General features: G+C 48.0%; 1 protein-coding gene across 6 annotated transcripts in view; it reads right to left on the minus strand.

Moving 5' to 3' along the window:
• Positions 1 to 8,989, minus strand: part of rfc4 (replication factor C (activator 1) 4) — a 36,529-nt gene extending 27,540 nt beyond the window's left edge. For 2 of the 6 annotated variants that reach the window (XM_038816159.1, XM_038816155.1), the window contains exons 1-3: positions 5,889 to 5,908; positions 4,472 to 4,597; positions 556 to 634 (exon numbers count right to left, since the gene is read on the minus strand). In XM_038816159.1, the coding sequence (XP_038672087.1) occupies positions 556 to 634; positions 4,472 to 4,597; positions 5,889 to 5,893 (210 nt within the window). In that variant the 5' untranslated portion in view covers positions 5,894 to 5,908. The other 4 variants (XM_038816156.1, XM_038816157.1, XM_038816160.1 and 1 more) reach the window with 4 other exon arrangements.
• Between the last annotated feature and the right edge of the window lie 8,297 nt (positions 8,990 to 17,286).

Here is a 17,286-nt window from a genome sequence, read left to right on the forward strand (position 1 = left end):
GGGAGGGAACAGCCACAGTGCATGCTACCAGATCACTATTCAGTGGTGAGGGAGATACTGCAAGATCATGTCTTTGGATGTTGAACACGGAGAGGATTTTGTTGCGCCGCATACACACCACTCCAATTGGTGAGTAGCCTATTACCAGTGGCAGGTCTCACACTAAAATGGCCATTTAAATTGCCACAGACTGCCTGTGGAACTGTGCATTATGAGTAGAAATATTCCTGTCTTCAGTACAGACAGTAGTGGAAAAGCACAATAACCCAAGAGGAAAAAACACAGGTTAGTCAGACAATAATTAAAACCAAAGTCTCGGAAGTTAAAATGCTTTAATGTGCCATGCAATCTTCAATATAAGCTCTTTGAACAAAGGCGTAAGTAGAAAGCTTTGATTCAGGAAAAAGTATAAAAATATTTTTGATTTACATTTGAAAGAATTCCTAGAATTTAAGCATCAGATGCAAAATTAAACATTTTTTTTAACCATTTGAAAGACACTGAACTCGGAATTAATCGCAACTTGTTCGAGGTTGAACAGTAAAGGGCACTCACATCAGCTCCTTCAAGTGACTTCTTTAGCACAGCTACAACTTCTTCCTGAAACGCCACTTCAGAGATACATTTTGGGCGACTGCAGACAAAGTTGACATTGACATGACAAACTTTTGGGGAAATCTTGGTTCGAACACACATCTTTATTATTTTGTTTTACAAACTGCACCCACCCCCTAAATCACAAACGGCTGTTTTATCAATCCTGATACAATGAAAATTAATACAATAGGTTTTTGCAGGTAAGAAGCATCCAGCCATTACTCCCGACTCAAGTTCCCTCTGCAAAGGCTTCCATCTTGCTTAAAAGCAATCCATTGGATTTTGCAAGAGTGGATAAATGTAAATATTTCAGATATGATAGAGATTGAGCAAAAATGGAAAAGGAAATATTTGAAACATTGAACACAATTATGTGTTTACATTTTCACCATTGGCCATTGTAAAGGTTTTATTGCCATGGGATTTGGGGGTGGGCTGGCTGGATGGATACAGAACTGGCTTGGTTATAGAAAATGGAGAGTAGTGGTGGTTGTTTTCCTGAATGGAGATCTGGAGCCAATGGTGTTCTGCAGGGATCGGTGTTGGGGACGTCTGTTGTTTATTGTGTATATAAATGATTTGGAGGAAAATGTGGGTGGTCTGATTATTAAGTTTGTAGATGACACGAAGATTGGCAGAGCTGCTGATAGTGCTGAGGATTGTCAGAGGGTAGAACAGGATATAGACTGATTGGAGACTTGGGCACAGAAATCCAGACAAATGCGAGGGGATGCATTTTGGAGGATTAAATTTAGGTATGAATTATACTGTAAATGGCAGAACCCTTGGGAACATTAACATACAGAGGGATCTGGGCGTGCAGGTCCACAGTTCCCTAAAAGTGGCAATACAAGTGGCCAAGGTGATTAAGAAGTCATATGGCATTCATCATCGGGACACAGTACAAGGGTTGGGAAATCACGTTGCAGCTATATAAAACCTTGGTTCGGCCACATTTGGAGTATTACGTGCAGCCCTTGTCACCACATTAGCTGAAGGGCCTGGTCTCAAAGGTGTTGGCTACGAGGAGAGGTTGAATAAACTAGGATTGTTTTCACTGGAATGGCGGAGGCTATGGGGAGAACATAGAACATACAGTGCAGAAGGAGGCCATTCGGCCCATCGAGTCTGCACCGACCCACTTAAGCCGTCACTTCCACCCTATCCCCGTAACCCAATAACCCCGCCTGACCTTTTTGGTCACGAAAGGCAATTTATCATGGCCAATCCACTTAACCTGCACGTCTTTGGACTGTGGAAGGAAACCGGAGCACCCGGAGGAAACCCACGCAGACACGGGAAGAACATGCAGACTCTGCACAGACAGTGACCCAAGCCGGGAATCAAACCTGGGACCCTGGTGCTGTGAAGCAACAGTGCAATCCACTGTGCTACCGTGCTGCCCTGATAGGAGACCTGATAGATGCCTATAAAATTATGAGAGGCATAGACAGGGAGGATAGTCAGAGGCTTTTTCAAAGGGTGGAAGTGTCAATTACAAGGGGACACAGGTTCAAGGTGAGAGGGGGAAAGTTTAAGGGAGAAGTACGGGGTAAGTTTTTCACGCAGAGAATGGTGGGAGTCTGGACGCACTGCCAGAGAATGTGGTGGAAGCAGGCACATTAGCAACATTTAAGAGGCATCTGGATGGATACTTGAATAGGGAGGAAATAGAGGGATACGGACCAAGTAAGGGCTGAAGGTTTTTTTTTAAAGTTAGGGCATCATGATCGGCACAGGCTTGGAGATCTGAAGTGCCTGTTCCTGTGCTGTACTGTAGTTTGTTCTTTATGATTTTCAGAATATAGTTTTGCCAGTACTAGCCTCCAAGGTTTTCGTCTCATACGAAAAGGCAATGGTGTATCGCCCATGTGAATCTGATCTCTCATACACCAGGCTCCCAATCTGAGCCTCGCAGTCATGGCCAACTACTGAGCAAAGTCAGGTTCCTCTTGTACACTGCTTTGGAAACTGCTTAGCACTGGGGTTCACCTGGCTGCAAGCGGTCCACTTGCGTTCTGACCTCAAATAGTGTGTGACCCAAGAAAAGGAAAGGTGAAAATAAAACTTACAAAACAAACATCCCCCCCCAGTCAAAAAATAATAGACTGTGGAAGAGATGTGGAGAATATTCAGCCCTCCAATATTGAAACATTTCCATCCTTTGAACTCGAGCACAAAAAGGACATTTAATAATAATAATAATAATAATCACTTATTGTCACAAGTAGGCTTCAATGAAGTTACTGTGAAAAGCCCCTAGCCGCCACATTCCGGCGCCTGTTCAGGGAGGCTGGTATGGGAATTGAACCCGCGCTGCTGGCCTTGTTCTGCATTACAAGCCAGCTGTTTAGCCCACTGTGCTAAACCAGCCCTTCTAGCTTGTAAGAGGCAAAACAATAGAGTACAACTAGGACAGAATGATAACCAGAAAAGAAGTTTCACAGATCTTCTCCCTCCCAAAACGGCTGCTGTAGGAGACCAGAGAAAACAATGAGAAACCCGCACTGCGGTTCCACTGCAAAAGCTTGGAGATTTGCAATGGTTGAATGTGTGGCATATTCTGGAACTTTAGACCACTGTTAAGAATTCTTCCTTGATTATCTCCACAGGCAGGGCAAACCGCTTATGAAGCTTCACCACTGACTTTCCCTTCATGGCATAAAAGATAAAGTCATCATTTAGTTCTGAAACTATAACAATTGTATGATTATTATGAGGAAAACAATGGTAGTTTTAAGGGATGTTCATTTGTATTGGCAAACATTAGAAATAAGGTATAAAGTGGGTTAATGTTTCTATGCCTGGACGGGTAAGACCTATAGTTAGATTCATGCTGGACAAAGGTATTTCCACATATGGGGGTTGGCCAAGTTCCAACTGTGTTTCTATTGTGCTGACAGAGGGCTATAGCATGAAGAATAAATAAACTCGCAATGGTTGCTTAGCAACTGAGCCTTGTGAGGTAGAGAACTCTTAAAGTTTGAGTTCAGCAAATTTGTTTGCAGTCAAAGATAGGCAGTGAGAGAGAAGGCAGCTCTCACATCTCTGCTAGAAGCGAGAGAGGAAGCATCTCTCTCAGCTTAGCGGAGGAAAAGTCATACCACAGAGTAATGATTGAGAAAACAAGTGCAGGAAGTTAAGAGAACTAGAAAAATGGAGAGAAATTTCCAAGAAGTCGGAGGTTAAAGGTACTAGAACACAAATGTTCAGTAAAGACAGACCACGCTGAGAAGGGCCAGACACCAGAAAGATATATCTGAAGTGATTTTCAGGTTTGTGAGATTTAACTACAACTTATGGAACGCAAGTGGAAATAACTATGGAGATTGGTAGTTGGATCTCAGAGTTTGTGTAAAATCAGTTAGGACAAAAGAACCTAAAAGTGGGTGGTACAAAACCCTGGACGGGAATGACTGTTAAAAGTGGAGCGGAAGCTTTGTTTAAAGCGTCATTTGGAAAACCTGGCCTGGATTTCAGAATGCAAACAGCTCAGGGAAAGTATATTTATTATTATGAGAGAAGATTTTAAAGTGTGTTTTTGGGAGTGGAGTTTGGAAACGCTCATGTGATCATCATCTGGGAGGATTCTGAGAAATCTCCACAAGACATTAACATGGGTTCAGAGCAGAGTGCGGGTGTTTGACCACATTCATCTTGTGAGCTAAAAAAAAGGAACTTTGTGTGTTAATGAGACTATTGTAGCTCAAAATGTACTTTGTCATCCCTGTCAATCCTAAAACCCGTGTGTAATTGTTAAACTAAAGACAAAGTAGAGGAGTATTGTATACACACACACCTGCCATTTTCAATCATCTATGTAATCATCTGTGAAAAAGGCACACAAAGCATCATCTGGAATTAAGTTTCTTACTATTTCTCCACCCATGGAACTGATTTTTGTTTCTTGTTCTCTCCGCTTGTTCCGGCTGCGGCCTTTTCTTTTGCTGGTTTGATGCCGATAACTCCAGCTCCTTTTAAAAAAGCTTGCATCTTTCGGCTACAAATAAAAATGGCAATTGATTAAGTCAAGAGGCAAAAGAAGAATTACTCAACTGACAGTAACAACACTGAGACCAGAACCTGCCAATAGCGTGTTCGCAGTTTACAAGTCACAGAGCAGCACTGTAGCACAGTGGTTAGCACAATTGCTTCACTGTGCCAGGGCCCCAGGTTCGATTCTCGGCTTGGGTCACTGTCTGTGCAGAGTCTGCACGTTCTCCCCATGTGTGCGTGGGTTTCCTCCGGGTGCTCCGGTTTCCTCCCACACTCCAAACAAGTGCGGGTTAGGTGGATTGGCCATGATAAATTGTCCTTAGTGTCCAAAAAGCTGTTACTGGGATAGGGTAGATACGTGGGCTTGAGTAGGGTGCTCTTTGCAAGGGCCGGTGCAGACTCGATGAGCCGAATGGCCTCCTTCTGCACTGTAAATTCTGTGATTCTATGAAATGGTGAAGTATTAAACAAAAGACTCCATCTGTCCTCTCGATTGACTGCAAAAGATCCTTTAGTCTCTTCAAGAGTGAGCAAGGATGTTCACCCAATCACCTGTCCACATTTACCCCTCAAGTAACACCACCAACTACAAACTAACTGGTATTTCATCTCACTGCTGTTCGTGGGGCCTAGCTGTGTACAATTGGGCTGCTGTTTTTGCCTGCAGGCCAACAGCAACTACACTTCAAAATACATCAATTGACAGTAAAGTCCTTCAGGACATCTGAGAATCTGAAAAGCACATTCTCATTCTTTCTTCTTCCCACAAATATTTACAATATCTTGCAACAAATTACATATTTTCCTCATTTTTACATCTTTTCCCACCACTCAAATTCTTTACTGAAGGATACAGAAGCCCGGCATTGCCCTGAAATCAGCCACCTGATGGTCTGTGACTAGTGTTTCACAGATGATGCACCTTCCAGTTTTCCCTCTCACACTCGGCTTGTTACCTGCCATAGAAAAGCAGCCGGATAAAAGCAATTACTGCAGATGCTAGAATCTGAAACCAAAGAGAAAATGCTGGAAAATCTCAGCAGGTCTGGCAGCATCTGTAGGGGAGAAAACAGCTAACGTTTCGAGTCCAGATGACCCTTTGTCAAAGTTGGTGCATTTTCCAGCGTTTTCGCTTTGGTGGTAGAAAAGCATCTACTCGTACAGTGCTCCGGTATCTGTCTAACAATCCAGGAGTCTGAACTCATCATTCAGAGAATGAGGATTTGAATTTAGTTTTTAAAAAAGGAAACAATAAACTTGTAAAATTAAAGAACCTCAATTTATATTGCACCTACCACATATCCCGAGGTACATTAGAGATAATGACGTACCTCAAGTGTAGCCATTGTTGTGATGTAGGAAACACGACAGCCAATTAATTTATTGACTAAAAAGTCCCACAATTACCAACGTGATGACGACCAGATAATCTGTGTTTCTGCGAAAAAGGTTGACTGAAGGATAAATGTTGGGTCAGCACCCACATGCTCACCTCCACATTGTGACGACTGGAAGACTTTAGGAATATTGGATTCTAAGTATTGGGCAATTAATGGGTTAAAAGCCAGGGGTTAGTGTGTTTGACTGCAGTGGCCATGATTTTTAAAAATAATTCTGTTTTTCAGGGCCTGGGTGTTTTAGCACCCAGAAGGTGAAATTGATGAAGGAATGTGTTTTTTTCCAGAATGGACTAATGGACTGTGGTTTGACTCCCCGGGGAGTTAATGTGCTTTCCAGCCTACAGAGAGCAGTTGTTTTTTTAGTTTGGGGTGATGAGGTCATTGCTGTGCGGAGGCCAGGAATGCAGAGAGATATTTTGAAAAGCTTTAGAGAGACAGTATTATGAAGAAATTTGAGAGAGCAGGTGAATTCTGGCCTGCCAGACACAGAGTCCATAATTCTGGGATCGTAATGAAATGCAGCCACATGGTTGTGTGTCCACCTGACAGGGCCTTGGTTTCACAGAACATTAAAGCTGGTCAGCCCAAGAGAGCATTGCTGGCTCATTCATACAGCAACCCAGTCAGCCCATCCCTGCTCTTTCCCTACAGTCCTCTCCTTTCACGGTAGCACAGTGGTTAGCACTGTTGCTTCACAGCTCCAGGGTCCCAGGTACGATTCGCGGCTTGGGTCACTGTCTGTGTGGAGTTTACATGTTCCCCTCGTGGCTGCGTGGGTTTCCTCTGGGTGCTCCAGTTTCCTCCCACAAGTCCTGAAAGACGTGCTGTTAGGTAATTTGGACATTCTGAATTCTCCCTCTGTGTACCCGAACAGGCCCCGGAATGTGGCACTAGGGGCTTTTCACCGTAACTTCATTGCAGTGTTAATGTCAGCCTGCTTGTGACAATAATTATCAACAGCTCGTCAAATTTCCTTTTGAAGACACTACTGAATCTGTATCCATCACCTCATCATACACTCCATTTGAAAACCTAGTTATTCCTTGCATAAATAAAGCATTTTCTTCTTTTACCCAGATTATATTGCCGATCATCTTAAATCTGGACTCTCTGGGGGGGGGGGGGGGGCACTCAGACCATCACACCGAGAGGGGGGGGGCACTCAGACCATCCCACCGAGAGGGGAGGGGGCACTCAGACCATCACACCGAGAGGGGGGGCACTCAGACCATCACACAGAAAGGGGGGTCACTCAGCCCATGACACCGAGAGGGAGGGGGGGGGGGTACTCAGCCCATCACACCGAAGGCGGGGGGGGCACTGAGCCCATCACACCGAAGGGGGAGGGGGGGGGCACTCAGCCCATCACACCGAGAGGCAGGGGGGGGGGCACTCAGCCCATCACACCGAGAGGCAGGGGGGCACTCAGCCCATCACACCGAGAAGGAGGGGGGGGGGGGGAGCACTCAGCCCATCACACCGAGAAGGAGGGGGGGGGCACTCAGCCCATCACACCGAGGGGGGGGGGGGGCACTCAGCCCATCACACCGAGAAAGGGGGGCACTTAGCCCATCACACCGAGGGGGGGGGCACTCAGCCCATCACAAAGTGAGGGGGGCACTCAGCCCATGACACCGAGAGGGGGGGGGGGGGGCACTCAGCCCATGACACCGAGGGGGGGGGGGGGCACTCAGCCCATCACACCGAGAGGGGGGGGCACTCAGCCCATCTCACCGAGGGGGGGGGGGGGGGGGGGGGTACTCAGTCCATCACACCGAGAGGGGGTGGGGGGGCACTCAGCCCATCACACCGAGAGGGGGGGCACTCAGCCCATCACAAGGTGAGGGGGGGGGGGGCACTCAGCCCATCACAAGGTGAGGGGGGGGGGCACTCAGCCCATCACAAGGTGAGGGGGGGGGCACTCAGCCCATGACACCGAGAAGGGGGGGGGGGCACTCAGCCCATCACACCGAGAAGGGGGGGGGCACTCATCCCATCACAAAGTGAGGGGGGGAGGAGCACTCAGTCCATCACAAAGTGAGGGGGGAGGCAGTCAGCCCATGACACCGAGAGGGGGTGGGGGGGCACTCCGCCCCTCACAAGGTGAGGGGGGGGGGGGGGCACTCAGCCCATCACACCGGGAGGGGGGGGCACTCAGCCCATCACACCGAGAGGGGGGGGGGGGCACTCAGCCCATCACACCGAGGGGGGGGGCACTCAGCCCATCACACCGAGGGGGGGGCACTCAGCCCATCACACCGAGGGGGGGGCACTCAGCCCATCACACCGAGGGGGGGGGGGCACTCAGCCCATCACACCGAGAGGGGGGGGCACTCAGCCCATCACACCGAGAGGGGGAGGGGGGGGGGGCACTCAGCCCATCACACCGAGAGGGGGGGGGGGGCACTCAGCCCATCACACCGAGAGGGGGTGGGGGGGCACTCAGCCCATCACACCGAAGGGGGAGGGGGGCACTCAGCCCATCACACCGAAGGGGGGGGGGGCACTCAGCCCATCACATCGAGAGGGTGGGGGCACTCAGCCCATCACACCAAGAGGGGGGGGCGGGGTCACTCAGATCATCACACAGTGGGGGGGGGGGGGGGGGGTACTCAGCCGATCACACCGGGGGGGGGGGGGGCGGGTTTGTGAGACACTCAGTCCATCTTTCCACTGTGATAACCCAGAGCCGGAATTCCTGCACATTGGTGGCTGACCTGGTGTCCCTGTTCGGGGGACTGTGCGGAGCTCCCGGGAGCAGAGACTGTTCTGGAGGAAGCGGTACTCAGTCCCGGTCCCCCGGTCCCCCTCTCCCCCTTTCCCCCTCTCCCCCTTTCCCCCTCTCTCCCTCCCCCTTCCCCTCTCCTGGTCCCCCTTTCCCGGCTCTTTCTCACCGGCAGCTGTCGCCAAATTCCCGCCAAATTCCCGGACTCAATTACCCGCTGCACATTTCCGCTTCCGGCAGTGTCCCAGACAAATCAGTCCGGGTAAAAACCAGAGACAGACAGACTGACCCCTGCCTGCCCCCCCCCCCCCCCCCCCCCCCCCATAGACTGACACTCGCCCTGACAGACTGACCCTCCCTATACAGACTGACACTCCCTATACAGACTGACACTCCCCTGACAGACTGACTGATCCTCCCCCTCCAGACAGATGACTCTCACCTGACAGACTGACCCTCCCTATACAGACTGACACTCCCCCTGACAGACTGACTGATCCTCCCCCTCCAGACAGATGACTCTCACCTGACAGACTGACCCTCCCTATACAGACTGACACTCCCCCTGACAGACTGACTGATCCTCCCCCTCCAGACAGATGACCCTCCTCTGACAGACTGACCCTACCTATACAGACTGACCCTCCCCTGACAGACTGACACTCCCCTGACAGATTGACCCTCCCCTGACAGACCTGCCCCAGACTGACACTCCCCTGACAGACCAGCCCCAGACTGACACTCCCCTGACAGACTGACTCTCCCCAGACAAACTGACCCTCCCCTGACAGTCTGACCCTCCCCAGACAGACAGACTGACCCTCCCCAGCCAGACTGAGCCTTCCCTGACAAACTGGCTGATTCTTCCCAGAGAGACAGACGGATTCTTCCGCTACAGAAAAACTGGTTGATACTACCGATACTAACTCGGTTTCATGAGGATCCTCTAAACTCTCTGAGATGAACTAACTCAACACAGAGCGATGCTGTCCTGAGTTTAAACAAATCCTGGCCAAATCCAGGCTCGCCTGCCTCCTTATTCAGGTGTGACCCTCACTCAGTGAACTGTGGCCATCTAACTGGCATAAATACATTAAAAAATAAGGTGGGTCCAGGAAAAAGCTAACTGCAAAAGGAGACTTCCAGACCTTTTGCTGCTCATCTCTCATATCTTTAGTTTGTTTCTTAATGATAATCGTCAACTCGTTAAGTTATTTTAATCAGTACGATGATAAAAATTGAAAGAACCATAATGAATGTTTTTTTTTCAACTCTGGGTTTTTGTTGCTGTTTACTGCTTTTGGATAGCTTCAAAGTATGCAGCAAACTTGTGATGTGCAGATTAGGTGGGGTTACAGGGATAGGACGGGGGAGTGGGCCTAGGTGGGGTGCTCTTTTAGAGGGTCGGTGGAGACTCAATGGCCTCCATGTGCGCTGAAGGATTCTTTGGATTCCAGGAATTCCTCTTGGAATCTACAGCACCAAATGGGCTGCACAGTGGTTAGCACTGTTCCTTCACAGCACCATGGTCCCAGGTTCGATTCCCGGCTTGGGTCACTGTCTGTGCAGAGTCTGCATGTTCTCCCCGTGTCTGCGTGGGTTTCCTCCGGGTGCTCTGGTTTCCCCCCACAAGTCCCGAAAGACGTGCAATTAGGTCATTTGGATATTCTGAATTCTTCCTCCGTGTACCCGAACAGGCGCCGGACTGTGGCGACTAGGGGTTTTCACAGTAACATTATTGCCGTGTTAATGTAATCCTACTTGTGACAATAGATTATTATTCATAATCTGTGCTTACATTGTTGTGAATGTCATTTTGATATGAGGTTCTCCTCCAGATGCATTTACTGTACATTGTCAAACAGCTTTACACTTGGGTGCCAGTTTCAGCTCCTGTTGCAGAGCCCAGACTATTTTCAACAAACGTCCCCAGGTTATATTTTTTCCATCGTAAAATAATCTGATCCTTTTATTCTGTGACACACATTGTTTCAGCTATTAATACGGGCAGTCGTGAGTACGAATCGAATGGTAACCATTAATACGGGCAGTCGTGGGTACGAATCGAATGGTAACCATTAATACGGGCAGTCGTGGGTATGAATCGAATGGTAACCATTAATACGGGCAGTCATGGGTACGAATCGAATGGTAACCATTAGCCCGACTGTTCATTTCAAAGAAAACAAGGAATCCCCTGTCGGACACTCTGATGTGTCACTGTGGCAATGCAGCATGGAGGAAGCAAAAATCTAGTTTAGATTCTTGTCCACGTTGATTGAGCTGATCTTAGGATGATAGAAACGTCTCAATTGGTTTCAATGTCCAAGGAGTTAGGAGGTGCAGGTAAGGTTGGCCGTTCCTTGTGGCCCCATTTTTGGACAAATGGATGCCCCTCATAATAATAATCTTTATTAGTGTCACAAGTAGGTTTACATTATCACTGCAATGAAGTTACCCAAGATGACATGATATGGGAGGGTAAGCTTGCACCTGGGACTTCGATGTTGTGGCCATTTCGGAGACATGGATAGAGCAGGGCGAGGAATAGTTGTTGCAGGTGCCGGGGTTTAGATATTTCAGTAAATTCAGGGAAGGTGGTAAGAGAGGGGGTGGGGTGGCATTGTTAGTCAAGGACAGTATTACGGTGGCTGAGAGGACATTTGATGAGGACTCGAATACTGAGGTAGTATGGGCTGAGTTAAGAAACAGGAAAGGAGAGGTCACCCTGTTAGGGCTTTTCTATAGGCCTCCAAAAAGTTCCAGAGATGTAGAGGAAAGGATTGCAAAGATGATTCTGGATAGGAGCGAAAATAACAGGGTAGTTGTTATGGGGGACTTTAACTTTCCAAATATTGACTGGAAACACTATAGTTCGAGTACTTTAGATGGATCCGTTTTTGTCCAATGTGTGCAGGAGGGTTTCCTGATGCAGTATGTAGATAGGCCAACAAGAGGCGAGGCCGTATTGGATTTGGTACTGGGTAATGAACTAGGACAGGTGTTAGATTTGGAGGTAGGTGAGCATTTTGGTGATAGTGACCACAATTTGATTACGTTTACTTTAGCGATGGAAAGGGATAGGTATAAACCGCAGGGCAAGAGTTATTGCTGGGGGAAAGGCAATTATGATGCGATGAGGCAAGACTTAGGATGCATCGCATGGAGAGGAAAACTGCAGGGGATGGACACAATGGAAATGTGGAGCATGTTCAAGGAACAGCTACTGCGTGGGACAACACGGTAGCATTGTGGATAGCACAACTGCTTCACAGCTCCAGGGTCCCAGGTTCGATTCCGGCTTGGGTCACTGTCTGTGTGGAGTCTGCACATCCTCCCCGTGTGTGCGTGGGTTTCCTCCGGGTGCTCCGGTTTCCTCCCACAGTCCAAAGATGTGCAGGTTAGGTGGATTAGCCCTGATAAATTGCCCTTAGTGTCCAAAATTGCCCTTAGTGTTGTGTGGGGTTACTGGGTTATGGGGATAGGGTGGCGGTGTTGACCTTGGGTAGAGTGCTCTTTCCAGGAGCCGGTGCAGACTCGATGGGCCGAATGGCCTCCTTCTGCACTGTAAATTCTATGAAATTCTATGAAATAAGTATGTACCTGTTAGGCAGGGAGGAAGTGGTCGAGTGAGGGAACCATGGGTTACTAAAGCAGTTGAATCACTTGTCAAGAGGAAGAAGGAGGCTGATGCGAAGATGAGACGTGATGGTTCAGTTGGGTCGCTTGAGAGTTACAAGTTAGCTAGGAAGGCTCTAAAGACAGAGCTAAGAAGAGCCAAGCGAGGACATGCGAAGTCTTTGGCAGGTAGGATCAAGGATAACCCTAAAGCTTTCTATAGGTATGTCAGGAATAAAAGAATGACTAAGGTAAGAGTAGGGCCAGTCAAGGACAGTAGTGGGAAGTTGTGCGTAGAGTCCAAGGAGATAGGAAAGGTGCTAAATGAGTATTTTTCGTCAGTATTCACACAGGAAAAAGACAAAAGTTGTCGAGGAGAATACTGAGATACAGGCTACTAGACTAGAAGGGCTTGAGGTTCATAAGGAGGAGGTGTTAGCGATTCTGGAAAGTGTGAAAATAGATAAGTCCCCTGGGCCTAATTTGGATTCACCTGAAGAAGGAGCCGTGCTCCGAAAGCTCGTGTTTGAAACAAACCTGTTGGACTTTAACCTGGTGTTGTAAGACTTCTTACTGTGCTCACCCCAGTCCAACGCCGGCATCTCCACATCATGGCTACAGAAATAGTGCCAGAGGACTGGAGGATAGCAAATGTTGTCCCCTTGTACAAGAAGGGGAGTAGAGATAACCCCGGTAACTATAGACCAGTGAGCCTTACTTCTGTTGTGGGAAAAGTCTTGGAAAGGTTTATAAGAGATAGGATGTATAATCATCTGGAAAGGAATAATTTGATTAGAGATAGTCAACATGGTTTTGTGAAGGGTAGGTCGTGCCTCACAAACCTCATTGAGTTTTTCGAGAAGGTGACCAAACAGGTGAATGAGGGTAAAGCAGTTGATGTGGTGTATATGGATTTCAGTAAAGCATTTGATAAGGTTCCCCATGGTAGGCTATTGCAGAAAATACAGAGGCATGGGATTCAGGGTGATTTAGCAGTTTGGATCAGAAATTGGCTAGCGGATAGAAGACAAAGAGTGGTGGTTGATGGGAAATGCTCTGACTGGTGTCCAGTTACTAGTGGTGTGCCACAAGGATCTGTTTTGGGGCCGTTGCTGTTTGTCATTTTTATAAATGACCTGGAGGAGGGTGTAGAAGGATGGGTGAGTAAATTTGCAGATGACACTAAAGTCGGTGGAGATGTGGACAGTGCAGAAGGATGTTACAAGTTACAGAGGGACATAGATAAGCTGCAGAGCTGGGCAGACAGGTGACAAATGGAGTTTAATGCAGAAAAGTGTGAGGTGATTCATTTTGGAAGGAATAACAGAAAGGCAGAGTACTGGGCTAATGGTAAGATTCTTGGTAGTGTGGACGAGCAGAGAGATCTCGGTGTCCATGTCCATAGATCCCTGAAAGTTGCCACCCAGGTTGAGAGGGTTGTTAAGAAGGCGTACGGTGTGTTAGCTTTTATTGGTAGAGGAATTGAGTTTCGGAGCCATGAGATAATGTTGCAGTTGTACAAAACTCTGGTGTGGCCGCATTTGGAGTATTGTGTGAAGTTCTGGTCGCCACATTATAGGAAGGATGTGGAAGCATTGGAAAGGGTACAGAGGAGATTTACAAGAATGTTGCCTGGTATGGAGGGAAGATCACATGAGGAAAGGCTGAAGGACTTGAGGCTGTTTTCGTTAGAGAGAAGAAGGTTAAGAGGGGACTTAATTGAGGCATGCAAGATGATCAGAGGATTAGATAGGGTGGACATTGAGTGTCTTTTTCCTTGGATGGTGATGTCCAGCACGAGGGGACATAGCTTTAAATTGAGGGGAGATAGATATAGGACAGATGTCAGAGGTAGGTTCTTTACTCAGAGAGTAGTAAGGGCGTGGAATGCCCTGCCTGCAACAGTAGTGGACTCGCCAACACTAAACGCATTCAAATGGTCATTGGATAGGCATATGGACGATAAGGGAATAGTGTAGAGGGACTTTAGAAGGGTTTCACAGGACGGTGCAACATCGTGGGCCGAAGGGCCTGTACTGCGCTGTAATGTTCTATGTTCTAAGTATTATCAGTGGTTTTAACATTAAAATGACCACATGTTCCAGAGAAAGCGATTCAGTTTTGAACTTAATCCCAAAAGTCCCCGCTGTTCAAACCAGGACTGTTTTAATGTTAATGTTGCTATTTAATGACTCTCGCCAAATTAAATTGTACAGATATCCTGTCCTTCCTTGGCAATAAAAGTAACGATGAATTTGATAGTTACGTTTTGGGGGTATGTGAATGATGGCATTTAGCAGCAAGAGTGGGTGGGGGGGGGGGGGGGGGGGGATCCCAAATGATGGAAAATTTTCAGAGGAAATCATCTCCAATCCCTCCGGATTTACCTGACACTAAAGTGATGAGATAATTAACTTCAAAGCACTGGAAACCGACAGAGTTGCAGTGGGAGACTGTTCCGTGAAGGTGATCAATATCAATAACTTGGTAAAAATTGTGCCTCTACCACTAGATCAGTATGTTTAGAATTTTTTTTTTAATAAACATTTTATTGAGGTATTTTTGGTATAGTAACAACAAAATAAACAATATAGGTGAAACTATAAACATAGAACAGTACAGCACAGAACAGGCCCTTCGGCCCTCGATGTTGTGCCGAGCAATGATCACCCTACTTAAACCCACGTAACCAGTATACCCATAACCCAACAATCCCCCCATTAACCTTACACTACGGGCAATTTAGCATGGCCAATCCACCTAACCCGCACATCTTTGGACTGTGGGAGGAAACCGGAGCACCCGGAGGAAACCCACGCACACACGGGGAGAACGTGCAGACTCCACACAGACAGTGACCCAGCCGGGAATCGAACCTGGGACCCTGGAGCTGTGAAGCATTGATGCTAACCACCATGCTACCGTGAGGCCCAAACATAGTGCAAACGCCATTTAAATCTCGTACAGGTCCCACCCTTACTGACCCCCTACTCTAATCTAAACTACTCCCCCCCCCTGCCCTCCTGCTGACGATTAATTTTCCGCAAAGAAGTCGGCGAATGGTTGCCACCTCTGGGTGAACCCTAACAGTGACCCTCTCAAGGCGAACTTGATTTTCTCCAAACAGAGAAAGCTAGCCATGTCCGATAGCCAGGTCTCCGACCTCGGGGGCTTTGAGTCCCTCCATGCTAATAGTATCCGTCCCCGGGCTAGCAGGGAAGCAAAGGCCAGAACATCTGCCTCTTTCTCCTCCTGGATTCCCGGGTCTTCTGACACCCCGAAAATAGCCACCTCTGAACTCCGCGCCACCCTTGTTTTTAACACCGTGGGCATGATGTCCGCAAACCCCTGCCAAAATCCCCTAAGCTTTGGACATGTCCAAAACATGTGGACATGATTTGCTGGTCTCAGACTTGGACTTAGAGCATACAGTGCAGAAGGAGCCCATTCGGCCCATCGAGTGCACCGACCCATTTAAGCCCTCACTTCCACTCTATCCCCATAACCCCTCCTAACCTTTTTGGTCACTAAGGGCAATTTATCACGGCCAATCCACCTAACCTGCACATCTTTGGACTGTGGGAGGAAACCGGAGCACCCGGCGCCTCCCGTACATTTTGCGTGTATGTTAAAAATTTATAGTAAATGTGGGCAGTCTGATCACAAATGTTGAGGAAGTGAAACATAACAAACATGCCTTTTAATTGATGTGAGGAACAAAGCCAGTCAGAAAAATCTTCAAAGTTATTTTTTGGCACTTGACGCCAGCACATTTGCCAGGAGATGTGACAGTCTGCCAGATGAATAAGTGTGAAAGGGTTGGTGTTGTTTCAGAGACTGCTGTGAGGAAGCTCATGGGAGGCTGATCTGGGCATTTCAGAATGGCTCACGTGGTCGCAAATATAACCGCCTCACCATAACCTCTGCCAGACCTACCTGCGCTGGGATTCCTGAGCCACTGTCTCGCCCAACCTTCCTCACTCAGGCTCCGTGGGATAGGGGGCACGATCCAATGGTCACGCTGTGCAGAAAAGTAGCCTGATGTGGCCAAGGTGACAAGCTGGCATTTTCTGCACATCCAGGGGCATTGGGAGATGGGTATCCTCCCATATTGTGTTCGGGGAGGTGGTTTTTCAGGGGCCTTGGAGATCTGGACACCATTTAATAATGTGTCACTGGAGGGCGGCACAGTGGTTAACACTGCTGCTTCACAGCACCAAGGGCCCAGGTTTGATCCCGCCCCAGGTCACTCTGTGTGAAGTTTGCACATTCTCCCCATGTCTGTGTGGGTCTTACCCACACCACCCAAAGATGGGGGCCATAGGTGGATTGACCACGCTAAATTGCCCTCCAATTGGAAAACAAAAATTGGGTACTCTAAATTTATTTTAAAAAAAATAAAACTGTCTCGTTGGAACTCCCCACTGTACAAAACAGGACATTTGTGTGGCCTCAGCGAGTGCCGGGAAACACGCGGCTAAATGAACTCGCTGGGGCATTTTGTTCCCTTTTGGGAGAATTGCGCCCCCAGCAGCATCGGCGTGGGGGTAGCTGGAGTACAGGGGAGGGAGGTTGCTGTGCCTTTTGTTTGAAAGGGACAATTTACATTTATTTTGGCTTTGGCCTGCTGATCCCGGCTGAGGACTAGGGCCAAAAATGAAACCGAGCACAAGGTCCCCACTAACTGTGAATCTGCCACTGAAACGGGCACAATTCACAATTTCTCTCCAGCTGCATTTCACTTCCTCCCTGTTCATCTGTTACCTGGTGTACGGAGCAGTGTGGAGGTCATGGGGTTCTGCTCCTCAGAACACCAGGATGTCCAAGTTTACATTGCTGGACAGCAGCTAGCCAGTCTCCTCAGCCCAAATAATGGAATCAGAAGCCCAAACACATTCTACATTACTCCATGGCCTATCATGTTCTTAGGCTCAGACTTCATTTTCTCAC

The sequence above is a fragment of the Scyliorhinus canicula genome, chromosome 13 (genome assembly GCF_902713615.1).
Source record: "Scyliorhinus canicula chromosome 13, sScyCan1.1, whole genome shotgun sequence".
Lineage (NCBI taxonomy): Eukaryota > Metazoa > Chordata > Chondrichthyes > Carcharhiniformes > Scyliorhinidae > Scyliorhinus > Scyliorhinus canicula.